Source organism: Vidua macroura, chromosome 10, assembly GCF_024509145.1.
Source record: "Vidua macroura isolate BioBank_ID:100142 chromosome 10, ASM2450914v1, whole genome shotgun sequence".
Taxonomy (NCBI): Eukaryota; Metazoa; Chordata; class Aves; order Passeriformes; family Viduidae; genus Vidua; species Vidua macroura.
Genome location: NC_071580.1, coordinates 21,638,641 through 21,659,738, shown reverse-complemented (window position 1 = coordinate 21,659,738; position 21,098 = coordinate 21,638,641). Strand labels below are relative to the sequence as shown.

Genomic DNA, 21,098 nt, shown 5'->3' with positions numbered 1-21,098 from the left:
TTAAAAAAGCCCCAAACTCATGAACTTTGCTGGCTCTGGTCCTAGTGGGTGTTGGTGGCAGCTCTGTGCAGGGCTGTGTGCTGCTTTCCATACCAGTGTGCAGGAGCTCAGTGTACAGACTGCTGGAAAGGCATAATGAAACTCCCAGATAAACTTTTCTTCTGCTGAAAAAAAACAGCACAGAAGATTAAAAACACTTCTACTCAAATTCTGGCACCTGTCTTCAAAGGAAAGAAGGCTTTTCCTGTTACACTGAGCCTCTTCCTCATGTTCTGCAATGAAGGAAAGTAGAACACAGCTCCTGCCACCTCTCCTTCCCTCTGTGGGGCTTTGTGCCTGCTGCTAGCATAGAAAAACCTCTCAATTGTGAGGCAGCTTTTCTGTGAACATTGATTTATGGCAGGAAGAAAGGATGGATTTTAGGAAAAAATCCCTGTCTTCAGGGTCGTGTCATTTCCAGTGTGATGTTGCAGGCGTCTTTACTACATTGCATCACAGAGAGGTGAAGTTCCCACAGTTCTGCACATGAAAATGCACATTTGTGATGCACATTTGTCATTGCTGCCTCAGAGTAGCACATGGAAAGCAGGCAGGGAAATTAAAGCCCGAGTGCTGGATGGAAGGAGGAGGAACACCACAGTCACCCAAACCTGGAGTTCAGTGAGCCCTCTTCTTCTTCCTGCCTCTTCATGAGAGCAGATGTGATACCTGTGATACCTCATAATCCAGCCTGTAATCCAGTCCCCAGAGGGTGAGAGCTGCTCCTCCTCCACCCCTGCACTGGACTGAGTTGGAGCATTGCTGTATCCTGACAACCTGTGCTGATGCTGTCCCAGGTTTTGGTTTCCCTTTCCACCCAATGGTATTGTAGGCAACTTCTTTTCCTGTTTTTCCTAAGCTATGTTAGTACTGGTAGTGCTGTGGATTAAGAATTTGATTTGAAACAATCTCAAAATTCCACTTTGGAGATCTTGCTGGAAATGTGGCATGAGGGAAGAGAGCTGCTTTGGGTGAGCCACTGTGGAGCTGACTTCCCTCAGCTCTAAAATTCTGGTCAGGTAGGATAACAAAAAACATTTTTAGAAGTACTTTTGGGGCTTCAAAGAGCATTTTCCACTTGAACCAGCAAAGCAAAAAGGAAAACAAGCTCTGGAAGGTAGAGCCCTCAAAAGGAAGGATAATTTGCTAGGAATGATGAATAGTGTGAGGTACAACATTCTCCTGTTCTTTACAACACCTGTGATGTGTAAAGCATCTGAGATCTGATACCAGCAATAAACTCTCCCATTGGGAACATGCCAGTTCAGGGCTTGGATGGGCTTAGGAGCATCTCCTGCCCTCTTACACATGGTCGTAGAGAATTTTTACGACTCCTTGTAAACAGAAATACCAGCAGCCTTCATTTTTTGCTTACTAAAAGGATTTAAATCTTCTGACTTTTGAATGTACAGTGTTAAATGTTTCCTGGAGAAGGGTGATCCCTAAAGGAATACCCCATTAAACATTGCCCAAAAAAACCCCGCCAGGGGCCCAGCTTTACTGCAGCTCTCCGAACCGACTTTCACCCAGTTACCGAAGCGACAGAATAATAATAAAAAAAAAAAAAGAATGTAATGTTTAAAAAAAAAAAATGTATATCTGTATTTTTTGATCTTGGAGATGTTGGATTATATTATATAAATAAAGTATTTTTGGGAATTATTGTGTGAGGGAGTGCTGTTGCAACCGCCGGCCGCCAGGGGGCGTTGCCGCCCGCCCGCGCTGAGCGCGTTCGCGCTCAGCGCGGGCGGGCGGCAGCGCCCCCTGGCGGCTTGGAGTGAGGCGCGCGGCGCGTCCCCGGCGCTTCCAGGCCACGGAGCGTCCTTGGAATCTCCGGTGTTACCGGGATAATCCCGAATTTCCCCCGCCCGCTCCGCGCTAAGCCGCACTGCGAAGGCCGCGCGGCGCTGCGCTGTCCCGAGGGAGTGCGTCCCTGAGGGCGGTGCGCTTCCCCTCAGTGCCGAGTTCCCCTCGCGGCCGTGGGAAGGGGGCAGCGGATAAGGCCGCGGCTTTTTTTCCATGGCTTCTCCGGTCGTGTGGCGCTGCGGGGCCGCCTGGCTGAGGAGCTGCCGAGGGAAGGTCCTGAGGAGCGGCGGGAGACGGGAGCCCCCGGGCGTGCCCCGGGCCCGGGGCTGCGCCGGCTCCCGGGAGGTGGTGCCGACCTGCGAGCGCTACGCGGTGCGGCGGCTGCCCTTCGCCCGGCTGGCGGAGCGCGATGTGGCCTTCTTCGAGCGCCTCATGCCCGGCAGGGTCGTCACCGGCGAGGAGGAGGTGAAGCCATTTAACGTGGACTGGCTGAAGTCGGTGCGAGGTAAGCGAGCTGCGTGGTGAAACCTCCCTTCGTGTCTCTGTTAGTTACCGGAACAACGAGTTTGCCAAAGGAAATCTTAGCTTTGTTTATGGCGGATCACATCTGTACAGAGCACAGAGTTGGAAGGGACCCGTGAGGGTTATCGAGTCCAACTCCTGACCCTGCACAGACACCGCGACTGTCCCACTCTGTGCCTGAGAGCGTTGTCCAAATGCTCCTGGAGCTTGGGCAGCCTCGGGGCCGTGCCCGTTCCCTGGGGAGCCTGGGCAGTGCCCGACCGCCCTCTGGAGGAAGAATCGTTTCGTGATAATCCACCCTGACCCTTCCTGACACAGCTCCAGGTCACCTCGGGTCCTGTCACTGGTCACCAGAGACCAGATGAGTGCCTCCCCTTCAAAATTAGTCTTTCCTCATAAAATTATTCCTTTAAAAATTACCTGATACCTTGTAAACTTACAGGCTTTCATTTAAAAAAACATCTAAACCCTCTAACTTAATAATTAATTTTTTTCCTGAGACGAGTTGATTCAGCTAACAGTTTTGATTGAACCTCAGAAAAGAATATGAAAGCTTTTGGGAGACTTGGTTGCAGCCTTCCAGTACCTTAAGGGGGCTTATAAAAAGGAGGGAGAGAGACTTTTCATATGGGTCTGGAGTGTCAGGACAGGGGGGAATGACTTCCCACTGCCAGAGGGCAGGCTTAGATGGGATATTGAGAAGAAATTCTTCCCTGTGAGGGAGGTGAGGCCCTGGCACAGGCTGCCCAGAGAAGCTGTGTCTGCCCCATCCCTGGAAGTGTCAAAGGCCAGGTTGGACAGGACTTGGAGCAACCTGGGATAGTGGAAGGTGTCCCTGCCCATGGCAGGGAGATGAACTTTTAGGTCCTTCCCACCCCAAATCATCCTGTGATTCTAAATCAAGTTTTGTGAATTGTTTGTTGCTTCTGTCAAAGATTTCATGAGAATTTAAACTGTGTCCCATTACCCCCAGTGGCAGTCAAGTCTACCTGTACATGCAAAGTTTTTTGCAGGGCTTTAAGGGAGAGGCTGCTGTTGAAATGTTTGTTGCCCAAGTGGTTGAAATGCCTAATGGTGGAGGGAGCATTGTTACTTCCCACCTCATGTTTTCCCAACTGTTTCTTTCTGACCTCTGCAGAGCCACAGCTTGCCTTGAGAGTCCCTTGCTTTCATTGCAGGCTGCAGCCAGCTGGTGTTGAAGCCCCAAACAACGGCAGAGGTGTCTCAGGTTCTCAGGTAACACACACCTTTTCTGCTGGGCTTGGTGCTGAGGAGACTTGGGTTGAGTCAGGGATGATCTGGTGCATGAAGGGAGCTTGTAGGCGTTCAGACACCCATTGCTTAAGCACTGGAGTTGCTGAGGCAGTTTTCTTCATGATTTTTCTGGTCTGATAAATGGCTAAAATTAGGTATTGTGCAGGTGCTCAGAAAAGAGAAGTTTTGTGAAAGATTCAGGAGGGTCTGTTTGAAAAAATAAAGAAGGTTAGGGCAGAACCAGGGAGTTTGAGGGTCTGTTTTATCCACAGTGGTGTGAGCACAGCTCTGGTTGGGCAGTGCTGTGCCAGATCACTGCTTGGCTGAGGAGCTGAAAGCTGCAGGAACGTGCTCCTGGCTCTGTTAAAACAGGGATGCAGAGCAGAGGAAGGGCAGGCAAGGCTTCTGAAGGAGCTCTGGTGCTGTGGGGCTCTGTGCCATCCCTTGTGCAGGAGCTGCTGTGAGCTCAGAGGGGATGTGGTTGGTGGTGCTTGGCAGGGATGTGGCAGGTGGAGCAGCTGAGGCACAGGTGCACATTTTGTTGCCTACAGGGCATTAATTTCTTGGGAGGAGGAGGGCAGTCATGTCTGAAGCCACTGCCAGAGGCTGGCTGTCAGAGCCCACAGGGGAGCCCAAGCTGTTAAAACAGGCTGCTGCAGAAAGAGCTTCTGTAGAAACATAAGCAGTGCTTTCCAGGCAGTTGTTGTGTACCAGATGTGTAGATACACAGGGGGCTAACCTCAAGTGTTGGTTCTTTGCTCAGCACTGAGCTATGTTCAGACAGGAGTTACACTTTCTCACTTTGTCATTGAAACTCTCTCCTTCCATCAATTTAATCTTTCTGTGAAATGCTGCTTAATTTTTAGGAGCACTGTCACAACAGTCGACATTCATGTAGAGGTGAAACTTCTCTGACAGACTTCTCTGACAGATGCTTTTAAATGCATAAAAATTTGGAAACCTTTTTCCTTCCAGGTACTGCCATGAGAGGAACCTGGCAGTGAACCCTCAGGGGGGGAACACAGGCCTTGTTGGTGGCAGCGTTCCTGTCTTTGACGAGATCATTCTCTCCACTGCTCTCATGAACCAGATCATCAGCTTTGACAAGGTGTCCGGTAAATATTCCAGGGATGTGAAGCACAGAAATGAGCCCCAGGCTGCAAAACAGTCATTCTCCTGGGAACAGATAGCAGCAGGATCAGCAGGGTTCAGCCCAGCAGCATCATAAGGAGGTTTGTTTGGATTTTGGGGGGGTTAGGGGTCAGGCTGGTGTGAGTATCTCTGTTCAGAGAGGAAGAACAACAGGCAGAGACACACTTAATGTTGCTGTGTTTTACCAGTCCAGAGTTGTGGATGATGAGATATTGAGGCAATAGCAAAGCTCTCTGAGGCTTGAGGAGGGAGCAGTTCCCTGGAGCATGCACAGCTTTATGCATTTAAGCTGAATCCCAGGAAGTTTTGAAGGAAGTGGTGGTTGCATCTGCTCATACTGCTCCTGCTTCTTAAGGAGGCACCTTCTCCTCACCCATCAGCTTTTAGCATGGCGTTTGTGTTCCAGGAATCCTTGTGTGCCAAGCAGGCTGTGTGTTGGAGAGGCTCAGCGAGTACTTGGAGGAGCAGGGGTTTATCGTGCCACTCGACCTGGGAGCCAAAGGCAGCTGTCACATCGGGGGGAACGTGGCCACCAATGCCGGAGGCTTGCGGCTCTTGAGATACGGCTCTCTGCGAGGGACCGTGCTGGGCCTGGAAGTGGTAAGGCGAGTACCTGGCAGTTCCCTTCTCTGTTTAATCCTCTGCTGCTTACTGCTTCCTGCTCTTCTAACTGTCCAGCACACAGCCAGGTTCTCTGCAGCCTTCCACTCTTATCTTTTCCTTGTTGGGCTCTTCTGAGAAGGGTCAGCACATGTCTTCATTGTGTGTAGCTTGTTATTGCTGCTGCAGTTTCCAGCTTCCTAACTTCCAGTGCTTGCTGAGAGTGGTGGTGTTAGGTGGTTTTCTAATCCAGATAATTGAAAAGAAGGTAGGGAGAGGTTGGGGCATCCCAGGTTATATGGAGTTGGATCCTCTGAGCAGTCTCTGGAACACTCTGCTAAATCCATCCTGCATCACTCTCTTCTAGTGACTGCTCACTTGGATTTTAATACAATCATAGGATCACAAACTGGTTTGTGTTGGACGGGGCTTTGAAGATTATCTTAAGGTTGAAAGCCTACCCCAAAACAGAGCTGTCTGCTTTGGGTTCATTTGGCTACTGGCTGTGTCCTAGCATCTCTGCTGTTCCTCAGCTGCTCCTCTCCTACAGGTCGTGGGATGTAAAGGCTGGATTAAGAGTTCTAAAAGTTTTCATGGCTGGGGACAAAATTTGGGCAGGGAACAAAAGCATGGCTTGGTTTTACTGTGTAGGCTTAGAAGGGAGAGCATTTGTCTGAGGTCAGTTTGGCTCTAATGTCAAAATAGCCTTTAATAACCTGTCTTGGAGATACTCAGCCTTAATTTAAGGCTCAAGTGGCTGAGGGTTTACTTCATTCTGCTTAACTGTTCACTGTTTCAAGTAGTTTTCCTTGTTTCTGCTGGATAGTGGGAGCTAGGGCTGCAGAGAATGGCTGAATTCTCCACCATTAGTAAGAAAAGCAGAGCAAACTGGATCTTCTGTTATTACTTGTCCTGACGGAAGGAGAGAAGTAGGAGGGAAATACCTACTCTGTCCTACTCAGGTAGGATGTAGAGGGGGGGGAAGAGCTGGGAATGGAGGATCAGTGTGGGAATGGGCTGCAGCTGTGTCATGTGCTCAAGGGGAGTGACACTTCCCATCAGCTTGGTGATAGGCAAGTTCATGCCAGCAGATTCCTACCCAGGTGCTCTGACTGGGCCCCTGTGTTCCCACAGGTGCTGGCTGATGGCTCAGCTCTGGACTGTCTGACCTCTCTGCGCAAAGATAACACGGGCTATGACCTGAAGCAGCTCTTCATCGGATCTGAGGGGACCTTGGGAGTTATCACTGCTGTCTCCATACTCTGTCCTCAGAAGCCTAAGGCTGTGAATGTGGCATTCCTAGGTAGAAGCTGATACTAATGATTTCACACCTGAATTCAATGGCTGGGAATAGAGATAGAGAGGAGAAAGCATTGTTCAGCCTCCTGAGCTGGACTGCCAGCATCAACTGGTTTCTGGGAAATAATGTAGGGCTCTGTGCTAAAATACCTATGCAGGTATTTAATATCTGTTGAAATATCTGCAAGGGCAGGCTGTTCTGTAAGGAAAGTGGAGCCAGGAGCTTAGCAGGGTGAGGAGGCAGACAGGACAGTCACTGGTGAGGGAGGGTCTGGTCTGACAGGCTCAAGAGATGAACAGGGCAAGACTGTGACAGTAGGCAGAGGCAGCCACCATCCAGGAGTCAGGTGAGTGACGAGGTGATGAAGCAAGGCTGAGAAATCACGTCTGCAGGTCAGGCTCTGGATCAGCAGAGTATGTGGCCAGGCTGCTTAAAAGCTGCTTCTGAGTGTCCCTCAGCAGGTCCAGAGTAGTTTGTGGGGAGCCTTCACTGAGATTTTTTTACTTCTCAGAGACCTCTAGGGGGTTTGGGGTGGTGTCTGTTTTTTGGTCCTGATTCCTCTCTGTTCTGTCTGAAGGGTGTCAGAGTTTTGCCAAGGTTCTGGAAACATTCACAACCTGCAGAGCCATGCTGGGCGAGATCCTGTCTGCCTACGAGTTCATGGATGAGAAGTGCATGGAATTGGTTGAGAGACATCTCAAGCTGTCCAGCCCAGTGGCAGGTACCAGAGATATTCACACTGTAGAAGGGGGCACTGTACTGCTTGGGGATTTTTAGACTACTTTTAAACACTTCTAAAAAGTGACTCATTTTAAAAAGTTGACTCATTGACTTTTAAAAGGTTGGTGATTGTGTGGGCCTCCCTCATAATTTTTGTATCTACTATATCCATTCCAAACACCTTTTATCTTTAAAGATGAGACTTTTTACTTGTATTTGTCCTCACAAAACTGCTAACTTTCTGGGAAGTGATTGCTTAATAAAAGATCTAGCATGTCAGTGAAGTGTCTCTGGCACCAGAGAGTCTGGGCACATAACATATGGGGAAAGCTCCAAAACCTGCCCTGAATTCCTCTGTTTTGCCCCAGGGCATCTACTTACTTTGTTTACCCTCATTCTCAGACAGCCCTTTTTATGTTTTAATTGAAACTTCGGGCTCCAACTCAACTCACGACGAAGAAAAATTGAACAACTTCCTAGAACGGGCCATGGCTTCTGGTTTGGTCACTGATGGAACTGTGGCAACGGACGATAAGAAAATAAAGGCAAGTCAGTGTTTCCTCTCCCACAAATCTCTTTGACGTGGATTTGTGTTTTATGTAGGGAAGTGTTCAGACTCGGGTTTGGTGTATGCATGGAACCCAAGAGCTACTTGGGTTATGTGGATTTCTGTGGTCCTTGATTCCTCAGGTGCTGTGGAGCCTGCGGGAGAGAATCACCGAGGCCCTCATTCACGAGGGTTATGTGTACAAGTACGACATCTCTCTGCCCGTGGAAAAGCTCTATGACCTCGTGACTGATATGAGGGCTCGGCTGGGCCAGAGTGCCAAAAATGTGGTGGGCTATGGCCACTTGGGTAAGTGGGGGTGCTGGGAAAGGAGGTGATGGCCCTTCTGTGCTGTGGGTGAGAGGCTTAAATTGAGGGCTGTGGAAGAGGAGGGTGCATCAGGATCTTTGTGTTTGAATTTCACTACTTTCAGACTGTTTTCCATATACTGATGGCCCGTTGCTGGCCAGTGAGCCAGGGAACTGGTCATCTGTATCTTTTTGCTGTGTACTTTCTATTTAAATATGTAATTTGTTCAATTCGACCATCAATTTGGTTAATGTACTTAGACACATTTGGCAGATAAACATTTTCCTGTCCAAAGTGATTAATCCTACTGGAAATCAGTTTTTTGTGAGCCATTAACCCTCCAACAGAGAGTGATAATGATAAATGCACAGAAAGGCTGATAGATTAGTCAGCATGCTGGGAAGGTAACCTGATCTTACAAGCAGGTAAACTGGTCGTTTAGCAGAGCTGTTCTGTTACAGGAACACTCTTGAGCACACTTGATTAGGGGTCATCTGAAAGACACATTGCATAACAAAGGCTTCCTGTTGGTAACTCTTTGAGGACTAAGCTGTGTTCTGTGAAGGTTCTGTGCTAGGATGCAGGAGGAGGATGAGTAAGTTGTATTTATCTTTGTGTGTTTTGTGTTTTGGAGTACCCAGCAACTCTGTGCCTAATCAAATACTGTCACACACAGTGGCAAAAAGAGAAGTTGTTCTGCTTTCTTTGTTTCTATTGATACAGTGCCAAAGCGCATTTAGAGCACTGCACAAACATAATAGGGAGAAAAAAAGTGATGAAGGACCATGTTAGAACCTAATGATCATTATGAAATGCCATTGGGGAAGTCTTTGTCATTGCATCACGGTGGTGGCACAAGCATTAATGCAGCACAGTGGGAATTTTAAAATCAGAAAAGTCGGAGTTTGAAAGTAGCTTAACTCGGAACACTTCCTCAAATATTGCACTTGGAGCATGGAAAAGCAAAGATCCTATTTGAATTATTTGTGCACGGAGAGGCTGATGTTTGTAGGACAGTGAGCAGCTTGTCCTTTTTGCACAGTTTGCAGTCTAACAAAGACCCTGTTGTTTGAGAACGCGGAGGAGGCAGGAATGAGTATCCATTGCAGGGCCACCAGGTTTTTCTCCCAGACCCACCTGTGCAATGTTTTCTTCCAGGAGATGGGAACTTGCACTTGAACATCACGGCGGAGTCCTACAGCCATTCCCTGCTGGATGCCATCGAGCCCTTTGTGTATGAGTGGACTGCGAGATGCAGTGGGAGCATCAGTGCAGAGCACGGGCTGGGCTTCAAGAAGAGGCAGTTCATTCAGTACAGCAAACCACGCGAGGCAGTGCTGCTCATGCAGCAGTTCAAAGCCATGCTGGACCCCAAAGGGATCCTCAACCCCTACAAGACGCTGCCCTCGGCTCCCGAAAGGAGCACATGCTGAGGAGCCAGGAAAGCAGGGCAGCTCCAGCTCTGTGCCTGCACTTGAGCCATAAGCACACTGGGTCAGCAAGCACGTGGAGTGCTCCGTGTTTGATTTTGTTAGTGGGATGGAACAAGTAAAGGAATGTGGTTGCTCTTTTTGGGGGTGCCTGCTCTTGCTGAAGAACACACTGCTGGGTTTCCTACTTAGTCTGAACATTGAAACCAAACACAGAGATACTGTGTGTGTATGAGTATTCCAACTCTCTCTCCCCTTGGGTCTGCTCTGATTTATGAGTGACAGCAGCCAAAGGAAGCATTTTCTCACTTAGGCTGTGCAAGTGAAGCATCAGAGACACAGGAGAACCTGTGGATGCAAGTCTTCCAAGTGAAGGTGTTGCTTTTCCTGTCCTGGTTTGAAAAGACAGGTGTCTGCTAGTGAAGGCAGGAGCCTCCTGTGAAATGGAAAATGTAAGTCCCCTCCCTTCAAATTATTATGACTTTGAAATTAAGAGGCTCTCAGGCAAAGATATGGGAATAGGAATAACAGTTCTTTACTAGGAAAATTAAAATACAAATGCAATAGTACAAAAAACAACAACAAAAAAAAAACCCACTGACAAGAGTCAGAATAGGACCTGACACCTTGTGGGTCAGGGTGGTGGCAGCAGTCCCATTAAATGGTGGCTGCAGCCCTCCTGCAGTGCCAGCTGTGCTTCTGCTGGAGCAGGGATCCTAGAGAAGGGTGAAGTTTTCCTCCGAAGGTCCAGTGGTGGTGATCTACACCACCTTCAGAGGAAAATTGGTCTTCCTCTGGAAATGCAGTGGAGAAGAAAGCTGCTGTGGTGTCCCAAAATCTCATATTATATCCAGGTAGGAATGCTTGGCAGAGCATCTCCCCATGGGATGATGGAATTTTCTCAGCCATGCAGGGACACTCACTGGGCGTGAACAGAAGAGATCTCCTGGAAGGAGGATTGGTTGTGGGAGATAAAAACTGCCCAGTGAACAGAAGAGAACTGCCCTGCCTTTAACAGATGGTAATTTAATACGCACCCAGCTAAACCTGAGACACTTCCTCACTTGTTTTATCTAATACACTTATCCCAAAGCCCACAGCAGCATCTGGCTATGGCCTCTTTAGTGATGCCACCTCCAGGCTTTCCCAGTAAGCATCAGTGTTGTCCCATGTACAGGTTTGCAGTGCTGGAAGGACTGGCCAGAGAAGAGGGTGCTGGAGGCCCAGCTTCTGGATTTTATTAACTGGAGGAGAAATAGCAGCAGCCAGGATGAGGGGGGGGATCCCAGCCCTCCTGCTTGACCAGGGGCAGGCTCTAGGCATGCCAGTATTCCGCTTTCTTGACTTCCAATCTGTTCTTCCCAGCAAATCATGATTTGCTCTCACAGGGAGGTGTAAAATTTTCCTTCCCAACCTGGCTGGATAATATCTGGGATAACCTGGAGTGATAATCCAAAAGGATGGGGCTTGGAGCAACCTGATCTAGTGGAAGTTGTCACTTCCCCTAGCAGAAAAGTAGAGTGAGATGGGCTTTCAGGTCCCTTCCAACCCAAACCCAAACTCTGTGACTGTGCTGGGAGTGCTGTGGACTCTGGAGGGACAAGAGGCCTTGCAGAGGGATCTGCACAGATGCACCATGGGGCAATGCCAGTGGCACAGAATTACTGAGTCCAAGTGCAGGGTTCTGCACTTGGGTGGAGCAAGGCTGAGCACGAGTGTAAGCTGGGAGAGGAGTGGCTGGGGAGCAGCCCTCTGGAAGGGTCTGGGCATGCTGGTTGGCAGCAGCTCAGCAGGAACCATGGCCAGGAGGGCAGGTGGCATCCTGGGGGCACCTGACACAGCGTGGGCAGTGGGCCAGGAGAGGGGATGGCCTGGCTGTGCTCAGCACTGGGGCGGCCTCACCCAGAGCACTCCAGCGTTAGAGACGGTGGGAAGGTGCTTGAGTGAGAAGAGAACCATGGAAGGCATGCTGGAAGGCATGACCTGGGAGGAGGCTGAGGGCTCTGGGTTTGTCTGGTTTGGAGAGAAGGAGGCTGAGGGACAACCTCATCCCCCTCTGCAGCTTCCTGAGGAGGGAGCATGGAGAAGGAAGTGATGATCTTATGGGAATGCTGATCTCAAAGCAGGGCCAGGGGAGGTTCAGGCTGGACATTAGGAAGTGTTTCTTTATAGAGCATATAATCAAACACTGCACCAGGCTTCCTGCAGAGATGGTTGATGCCCCAGACTGTCAGTGTTTAAGAGGCATTTGAGCAATGGTGCAACTTTAGGGCAGCCCTGAACTGGTCAAGCAGTTTTATCAGATGATTGTCCTAAGTTCCTTCCAGCTGAACTGTTCTATTCTAACATGAAGGGTTTTGTTGGTTTTGGGGTTTGGTTTTATTTGCTACAGTCTGCTTTGTAATTTATGGTTTGTTGTACAAAACCACATTGTCACCCTTCAGCTACAGAGGGAAGTGAATCATTCATCTTCAGGCTTACTTGGTGTTTGTTAGTCATATCCATATTTCCTGATACGTGTCTCTCACAACCTAGGCTCTCTTGTATCCAAATGAAGCAGGTGGTGATAAGAAAGAGTCAGGATTTTCTAAAGGTAAATAGTGTCACTAAGCTGATGACCTTTTACAGCAAAAGGATGTTTTCTGTCAACATGGGCAGGATGTCAGCAAAGCCTGTTATGCTCTTTCTCACAATTTTCTCTAGGCTGAACAGGGATTTGAGTGGCCTGGCCTAATGGAAGGCTGTCCCCTGCCCATGGCAGGGAGGTTGGAACAAAGTGAGCTTCCAACCTAAACCATCCTGTGATTCTGTGATTCTCCTGGACTGCCTGGGTGGGCTGTGGCTCAGGTAATAAGCTGGCTCTGGCTGTGCTCAGAGGGAGCCCATTGATGGATTTTACTCACGTGTGCTTTTTAGGAAAGCCTTACTGGATGCCATGAGAGTAGGGAAGGTGGTGTCTTACGCAGTAGCCATCTTCTCCACAACCTGCTTTTCAGTGATGCTGGCTCTTCCACAGAGCAGTGAAATAAATGTTCCATCCAGAGCCTTGTTCTTGGAAGAAAAACCATCCTGAAGAGTGTTTTCTTCTGTTCTGAGGCAGAACACAATCGCTACAAGGCTGCACGCTGTCAGATTGCACTCAAGATGCTGGCTTGTGCTCAGCAATGTGTTGCAATGCCTTCTCAGTACAGTTCTAAGTTCACACCTCTCTCAGCTTGGCCACATGGATGCTTTTGTCAGAAATACCTCCATATGTTCCATGGCCTGTCACTATCTAGTCCTGCTCTCCACTCTTGTCCATTCAATCCTTTCTCTCCACTATGGCATGCTCCCCACCTCTCCCTTCATCCTTCAGGACGAGTCAGAGAGGAGCTGATTGTCCTCTTCTGGGGTGAAGCAAAGTGAACAATGCCATCATTTGCAAAGGAAGAATTTTGTCATGGAAAGGGTGGTCAGGCATTGCAGGGGCTGCCCAGGGAGGTGCTGGAGTCCCCATCCCTGGAGGTGTTCAAGGAACACCTGGATGTGGCACTCAGTGCTCGGGGCTGATTACAAGGTGGGGATTGATCACGGGCTGAACTCACTGGTCTTGGAGGTCTCTCCCAGCCCAAATGGTTCTGGAATTCTGTGTCTCTGAAAAGAGAAGATAGCCTGTGCAACACAGGCTGCTTGGGTGTGGAGTGATGAAAAACTATGGGAAGTCCATGATGTCGTTGGAAAAGAAATATGCAGGATTTGCTTTCTGCCAGGATAGGCTGATGCAACTAGTTCTTTCAGGATCAGGCTGTTTATATTTTCTGCCTTTTTCCTACACCATTCTTTCTTCCCCCCCCCCTAAACTACTGACCATCACTGTGTAAAATACAGACTTTCCATATGAAAGGCTTTTTTTAGGAAGTGGAACTTTCCATACTTCTCTTTTTCAGCTGTGTACGGAGAGGGTGCTCGGGAGGGAGACACACAAACCTGTGCTGTGGCCAGGGAAGTTCTGGCATAGCTCCATTTAACCATCTTCCTTACACTTGAAGATCCTAAAGCTCCATGTGAGTTTTACTGTTGTTCCTTACACTAAACAATAAAGCAGTTCCCTGGGGGAATACAAGGGAGGAGTTAGTGCAGGGTTATTTTCTCTTTTTACTAGACCTTACTTCTTTGTTCTCAGTGATGCTTTCATGTAGCGGTGCACTGTTGTTTATAGGAGGGAGAGACAGGGTGGGTACATGTATGTGTATTTTTAGAAAGAATCATTGTGACAGGAGTTTCTTGTCCAAAATTCTAATTTTTCTGAGACAGACTTAAATACTAGAATGTTGTGAATGCTCCACACTTAGAACCAGTGGTCTTCTGGCATGGTAAGGACTTGGCTCTCTCTACTGGTTTTGCCTGTCTCTGTACAGGATTATGGCTGGGACAGAGTTAATTTTCTTGACAGTGGCTGGTCTGGATCTGTGTTTGGATCAGCAATGGAAGCACAGGAATGTTGTAGCTGTTGCTGAGTGGTGCTTACACAACATTAAGGCCTGTTCTGCTCCTCGCCCTGCCCCACCAGCATGGGACTGGAGTGTGCAAGGAGCTGGGGGAGACGCAGCTGACCCTGACTGAGCACAGAGGTCTCCCACACTGGAGGAGGCCGTGCTCAGCAATAAAAGCTGGGGAGGAAGGAGGAATGGGGTTGTTCCCAAGTCACCATTACGCGTGATGGAGCCCAGCTTTCCTGGAATGGCCGAACACCTGCCTGTGGTGGGAGCCAGGGAGTGAATTCCTTTTGATTTGCTTGCTTGTGCAGGTTTTGCTTTACCTGATAAACTGCCCTTATCAGAACCCATGAGTTTTTGCACTTCCACCTTCTGATTCTCGCCATCCTGCTGCAAGGGGCCAACTCCCCCAGGGCCTGACCTCCAACAGGAAGCAGAGGCAGGATGGAGTGATGAATCTCACCCCAACTCATTAATTCTGTGTCACCTGGCTGCCCCTTCCCTGCCCCAGTCTCTGAGCAGCCCACCTCCACATGAGGACAAGTATTTGTGCCTGGCACCATTTTTTTTTTTGGCATAACTAAAGCTGATGATTCATGTATGACACCCCAGGAGAGAGCAATGAATCAATTGTAAAAGTGTAAAAAATGGGCTTTTGTGATCCGTGGGCTCTACCGGCTCCTGAGCGAGAAATGGCACAGCTGACGTGTGTAATGTAACAGGAGAAAGAGGTCACTGAAACGTGCCCCCCCTGCCAGCAGCAGCTGGTGCTATGCCAAGAGTAACCCTAGAAATTCTCCATAAAAGAGCACATTGACTCAGGTTCTACTAAGAAACTCAAGGAAAGCAACCCTACACCTTGCTAATCTCTGCATCTTGGTAAGCGCTGGAGTTGGGGCTGGTCTGGGGAAGCTGTGATTTGAAAAGAAATGCTGTGTATTCGGGTGCTCTGGAAATGTAGCAATGTAGGTGAAGGATCCTGGAGTGCTGAGGATTTGGCCCCCCACCAACAGCATACAAGGGTTAGAAGGGTGGCACTGTGTGTGGGGAGGGAAAGGGGACTACCAGGAGGTGCATGGATCACGGCATGGCTATAAAAGACCAAAGTAACAACAATCTCCCCTAATCCAAGGCTGGGAGATGTGGGTACACTTTTAGTTGCCCAAATGAGGAGAGCATTAGCTTCATCCCAGTATGGGGAGCAGGGAGTTGACCCCACCTCCAGACTTGTGGGACAGATTCTGCTCTCCCAGGGCAAATTGCAACCATCGTGTTAAGTCCTAGTGTACAGCAGCCTCAGTGGAATCTAAAATTCTTGCATAATACGAATTGTAACAGTTGTTAATGACACCAGAGATAAAGCATAAAATAATGCCCCTTTAGGGGCAAGATTTCTCCCTCGCAAGGCCTGGATACAGCCAAGTCTGTTAAGCTCTTAACCTCCAGCTACAATAATTGCATTTTTACCAAAAAGTTTGAAGTCTAAATGTTTTAAGAGGAATTTTCCATAGGTGAACACCATTCCTGATTTGCTGTTGTCCCTAATTTGCTCTTGCCAAATGTGTCCAGCAGGGAATTCCTATCCTTACCCATTGAGCAAGAAGCAGATAAAAGGGACAGCAGGCACTGACCATGGCCCCTGGTGATGTGATGTTGTGCAGGGTGACAAAGGTCCTCCACCAGCCCTGGATCCTACTGTGAGCCTCCCTCCTGCAGCCAGGGGAGAAAGGGATCCCCTCTAAGGAATCCCGGTTCAACCTTTCCTTCCCAGCAAAACTGCTGCAAACACAGTGTCCCGAGGCAGCTCTTTATACCTGTGTTGATGTCCTGCCATACCAGTGCTTTTCATGGCTTATTAATTAACTCCCACCCACTGCTGGGAACACCTAGCCACTCCCTTTGTCCTCACCCATCCCAGACATTTATAGCAGTGAACGGATGCTAGGAATAGAGACTTGGCCACTGAGCGCCAGAGGAGACAAACAGGCACTGGAGTCGATTTGCAAAAGGAGATATTTCCCAGCTTGCAGCAGCATGAAAAGCCCTGGGTGCACTCCAAGGTAAGGGCAGAGGGAGCTGAGTGCTTGGGGTGCTGAACAAAAACTTGTTTTGCAGGAAGGTCTGGTTCAAGTCATCCCTGGAAGTTGTTAATAACCTATAGAGTTAGTTACAATTTGCTGCAGGGAAGGGATTCATTTTTCCATTAGTATTTCTTGCCTGTGTTCCAGGTCTTTTAATTTAAAAGGACCTTGTTAGTTTGATGCAGATGTCTGTTATTTTCGGCTTTAGCCAAAGGAACAAGAAGGGGGTCCCAAGCCTTAAAGCATCTAAAGCTGCACCTCTAAGAGAGGTAGATTTCCATGTTTTCTTCCCAGAGGGGAGATAGCACAGCATGGGCTGGAAAGGCAAGTGGAACCTCTGGCACCAGCCCTGCCAAGCGCTCCGTGGGTTTTTTGGCTTCTGAGAATTTTGTGTTTTAGCAGTCAGCTCCCATGTGCTGCTCAAAGGTCTTCCAGGCTCGTTCAGGTAACCTCAGTACAGCATTCAAATTTGGGCTTTCTCTCTTGAACTTTGCTTCACCAGATCTTAGAGTTATTTTGCAACCTAAACAATTCCATGATGCTGTGCAGAGACTTGCAGTGTTGTGACAAAGGGGGGTGTGTGACACTGAGGGAACACAGCTGAAGGCTCTCACAGAGATGTGCCAGGGTGGTGGGGGCCAAGCAGGGGTGAAACCGCAGTGCAGGTTTGCAGGCATAGAATCAGAATATTCTGAGCTGGAAGGGATCCACAGGGATCATCGAGTGCAACTCCTGTTCCTGCAAAGGACAACCTCAAATGCCACACCAGGTGCATGAGAGCATTTTCCAAATGCTTCTTGATATTCTCATAATTTCCATTACATGTATTTGAAGCATAGAGTGCCTGAAATGTAATCATTCTCTGCAGAATTTCAAACAGTTGTCATATCTTACTCATTCTGGAATGAATGCTGGAAGCAAGGTCTGTAGCAAATCCCACACTGGCCCTGTGCTGTTTTCTGGGAGAGCAGTCACACTGTGTTCGAAATACTATGTCTGCTCCAGGTGAAGATCCTACATGCTTTCTGTCAGTAAAAACATTTCAAGAGCTCATTTGTTTCCAAGCACAAGATGTGCAGAAATGATGGAGGCTTGTTGTAAGAGGAGGGAAAGGTGCCATCAGTTTCCTCTGTGAGAGATTTGTTTATTCAGCCACCTTATTCCCACAGTGTGTGGGGGGATGTCACACTGGAGCCAGTGACAGCCCTGCAAGTGCAACTGTGGGTGCCCAAGCCCAGGGGGTGATGCGGGCAGGACTCCATGAGTGCACTGGCCTGCACCCTGTGTACCTGCAACCCTCCTCTCATCCCCAGGGTCTCTATTTTCCCACACTCTTCCCTGGGATCTCCCTGATCCCTGCCCTTGGCTCCCCTAAATTAATAAATGGACTGTTACTGCACCCATTAAACTCAACAGAAAAGGTGCAGCAGGAGGATGTCAGCTTAGGAAGGACCTCCAGGCAGGCAGGGTGATGTGCTTTGGAAAAGCATCAGATATAAGGCAGCCTCAGTTTAAATGAAAGACCAGGAAGATTGGTGCGGGGGCTGCATGTAGCCTGTTCACTGCCCATGGGCTCCTCTGCTTTCTTCTCTCATCTCATCTCCAAGGACAGGGGATTGTCCCACTCCCATCCTCCTAACAGGCCTGAGGCCAAAAATTCAGGAAATCTTGATGAAATCTTGCCGGCAGGTCTGTCTTGAAACTCTTCGAGGAGAAGCTGTGCTGCAAATTCCTGTCAGAGGTTGGTACCAGCTATGGATGGGGGTCTTCCCTGGCTTTGGGAAGGGCTCTTGGAGGAAGGCTTGAAGGCTTGCTTGCTGCCTTTGGAAAGTGGAAACCACAAGTGTGACCATACCATGCTGTAAATTGGGATTATATCTTCTCAAAACAGTGTAAAGGCTGAGCCAGATCTGCTGCATTTTGGCCATGTCTGCAAATATGAGATTCACACAGAGCTAAAAAAGCTTCTAGGTGAGAGAAGTGAGATCAAACTTGGTGGTGAAAAACTCCTTTTAGGTGGGCATCAAACCCTCAGATGATCCCCTCTGTGTCCCAGCTGGAGTACACTGGTGATCATGGTATCATAGAATTGTTTGCATTGGAAGAGACATTAAAGACCATCCCATTCCAAACCCCTGCAATGTGCAGGTAACCTTTGATACATCGTGGTTGCTTAATTAGTGCTGGAAAAGACTCCTCTCTCATCATTATCCCAGCCCCCCCCCCCATTTCAAAGTGGGATGTAATAAATCCCTTACAGGTGCTGTTGGGTTACTTGATTTTCTGTCTTGAAAAATCCTATTTATATTGCAAAAGAACCTCAGTTTAGTGGATTTTTTCCTCATTTTAGTGTTTTTTTTTTCCCAATCCCCATCTTATGGAGTGATGTGATTACAGGAGCCGCTCAGGTTTCTCACCAGGGAAGTCTTTATACCCCTACAAAGAGCTCATTTTCTGGTGAATAATCTAGGAGTTTGAATAGTGAATAAGCTCTAAAGCCCCAGAAAACCAAAAGAAAAGCAAAACAAAAGGCAGCCAAGCAGAGCAGGAGGCTGTGGGAAGAGCTTAGGCTCTGCCTGAAGCACACTGTGTCTTGCCAAAGGCTGAACTAGAAGAGTAATAGTGAAAGTGCAATTTCTCACTGTCTTGCCTCTAACACAGCTCATGGTCCAAAGGTGGCTGCCAAAACTGAGATTTAAAACTGTGCTCACATTGATTAAAGTTCCTGAGGGCAAGATGTGAAATGTGGTTTGGGGAAGGACTATTGGATAAAAATCCACTGAAACTCTTCTTTTTTTCCAGGCATGCCAGGTGTCTTATCATTTTCAGCTTCTGCCTGGGACTTTCCTGCCTCTCAGGATTCTTCCATATGAAGAATAATAATTACAGGTGAGGCAGAAGCAAGGTTGCACAATTTCCTGTGCCTGGAGCAGCTGGGACCTGATCTCTGACACCTGATTTATTTCTCATGAGGCCTTGGGCTAATGTTCAAAGGATGGTGGCTCAAAACGAGGTCCTAGATCCATGTTTGGGGAAGGAATTGAATTAGCCAAAGTGCAGCCTCTTAGGGACCAAACCAGCTGTGTGGGAAAAAGGGGATTGAGCTGAAGTCTTTGGTAAGTGAGAATCTGGAGAGGGGGAAAACTGGAGGGGGAAAACATCTACACTGGAGGGTTGGGGCTGATTTGGATGCAGCCTTGGACCATCTGCAGGTGTGGTGTCAGAGGAGCACCTGGATTTGGCTTTGCCAGGTCTCAGAGATGGGGTGCAGCACCAGAGAGTCTCTTTGCCCCATGTGTCACCTTCCTGCAGAATCTCAAAGAGCCACGAGGAGCTGCTGATCTCTCCCACGCTGTGCCATGCCAAGACAAACGTCATGTTCCTCAAAACCCACAAGACTGCCAGCAGCACTGTGCTCAACATCATGTTCAGGTTCGCAGAGAGGTACAACCTCACTGTCGCCCTCCCTGCTGACCAGCTCTTCCACCTGGGATACCCAAGGACTTTCGTGGCCCACTTTGTGGAGGGCTTTGAAACCATAGGCCAAAATTACAACATCATGTGCAATCACCTGCGGTTTAACCCCTCGGAGGTAAGAAAGAGCCATGACACCTGAGGAGAAACTTGTTTGGGACAAGACTAACCTCTTCTTCCTCCCACAAATAGGTAAAAAAGGTGATGGCAGCCAATACCTTCTACTTCTCCATCCTGAGGAACCCCATTCCTCTGCTGGAGTCTTCCTACATCTACTACAAGGACTCTGTGCCTGCCTTCAGGAGCTCCAAGAACGTGAACAAGTTCCTGGAATCACCCACAAAGTATTACCACCCAGCAGATTATAGGAAAAACATCTACGCCAGGAATATCATGTGGTTTGACTTTGGCTATGATAACAATGCGGAGGATGACACGAACTACACCCAGGCTGTCCTGGAGGAGATAGAGCAGAACTTCCACCTCATCTTGATAGCAGACTACTTTGATGAGTCCATGATCCTCTTGAAGCACACTTTGTGCTGGGATCTGGATGATGTGATTTACTTCAAGCTCAATTCTAGAAGCCAGGACACTGTCCAGATGTTGACACCAGAAAGTGAGGAGCAGATAAAAGCGTGGTGCTCGCTGGACTGGAAGCTCTACCTGCACTTCAACCAGAGCTTCTGGAGGAGAATTGAGCAGACCATAGGGCTCGAGGTGCTGGAAAAGGAGGTGGATCACCTGCGGATCAGACAGAAGGAGCTCATGGAGACTTGTCTCTCAGAGCAGGAGGCAGTGAGGAAGGATCACATCAGGAATAAAGCTCTCTTGCCTTTCCAGTCAGGGGCTGCAAATATCCTGGGTTACAACCTCAAACAAGACTTGGACAACACGACTCTGAGAACCTGCCAGAAAATGGTCATACCAGAGCTCCAGTACACGTCCTACCTTTATGCTGTCCAACACCCACACAAGAAGAGGAAAGATGTGGGGTTGCCATTGCTGTGGACCAGTCTCCAGGAGAAGATGCAGCTTCCAGGGTCCAACTAGGACATATGGCAACCCACTGTGGCTTCCCACTGCTTTGCATCACCCCTTGTCTGACATGTAACTGACCCACAGGACTCTTGTGCATGAGAGGGATGCAGTGGGGGCTTTGTTTAGGGACACCAAGTTGGTGGTTGGTCTCTTTTTGGGGACCTTGAGCCAAAGGCTTTGCATTGTCCAGATCCTGGGTGATCCCACCTGCCTGCTCCTGGCTGGAGGGAGCCAGGCTGGCTGCAGCCGGCCAAGACATTCCAGCCTCTTAATCATTAATCAGGAGTGTGATCATTTGCCTTCATTTGATTTTATTTGATATCCATCGTTGCATCAGTCTGGTCACAG

The 21,098-nt window shown here is 48.7% G+C and overlaps 2 protein-coding genes across 6 annotated transcripts; both read left to right on the top strand.

The window, feature by feature from the left end:
* Positions 1–1,813: 1,813 nt before the first annotated feature.
* On the top strand, positions 1,814–9,817 carry D2HGDH (D-2-hydroxyglutarate dehydrogenase). Of its 2 annotated transcripts, XR_008438727.1 has the most exons (10): positions 1,814–2,350; positions 3,546–3,603; positions 4,597–4,736; positions 5,180–5,373; positions 6,508–6,676; positions 7,251–7,394; positions 7,796–7,938; positions 8,084–8,249; positions 8,711–8,844; positions 9,408–9,492. XR_008438727.1 is itself a non-coding variant. In XM_053986934.1 (9 exons), exons 1-9 carry the CDS (start codon positions 2,059–2,061, stop codon positions 9,680–9,682), a joined length of 1,581 nt encoding a protein of 526 aa, XP_053842909.1. In that variant the 5' UTR covers positions 1,814–2,058; the 3' UTR covers positions 9,683–9,817. The 2 variants fall into 2 exon arrangements, 1 of the variants encoding a protein (XP_053842909.1); XM_053986934.1 differs by lacking the exon at positions 8,711–8,844 and having other exon boundaries at positions 9,408–9,817.
* An 84-nt stretch (positions 9,818–9,901) lies between these two features.
* Positions 9,902–21,049, top strand: GAL3ST2 (galactose-3-O-sulfotransferase 2). Of its 4 annotated transcripts, none has more exons than XM_053986943.1 (4): positions 9,902–10,131; positions 19,038–19,124; positions 19,548–19,827; positions 19,902–21,049. In XM_053986943.1, coding segments are annotated over exons 1-4 (1,230 nt in total). In that variant the 5' UTR covers positions 9,902–10,129; the 3' UTR covers positions 20,763–21,049. The 4 variants fall into 4 exon arrangements, with proteins under 4 accessions (XP_053842918.1, XP_053842919.1, XP_053842920.1 ...); XM_053986944.1 differs by lacking the exon at positions 9,902–10,131 and adding an exon at positions 12,843–17,976; XM_053986945.1 differs by lacking the exon at positions 9,902–10,131 and adding an exon at positions 16,174–16,214.
* Positions 21,050–21,098: the final 49 nt, after the last annotated feature.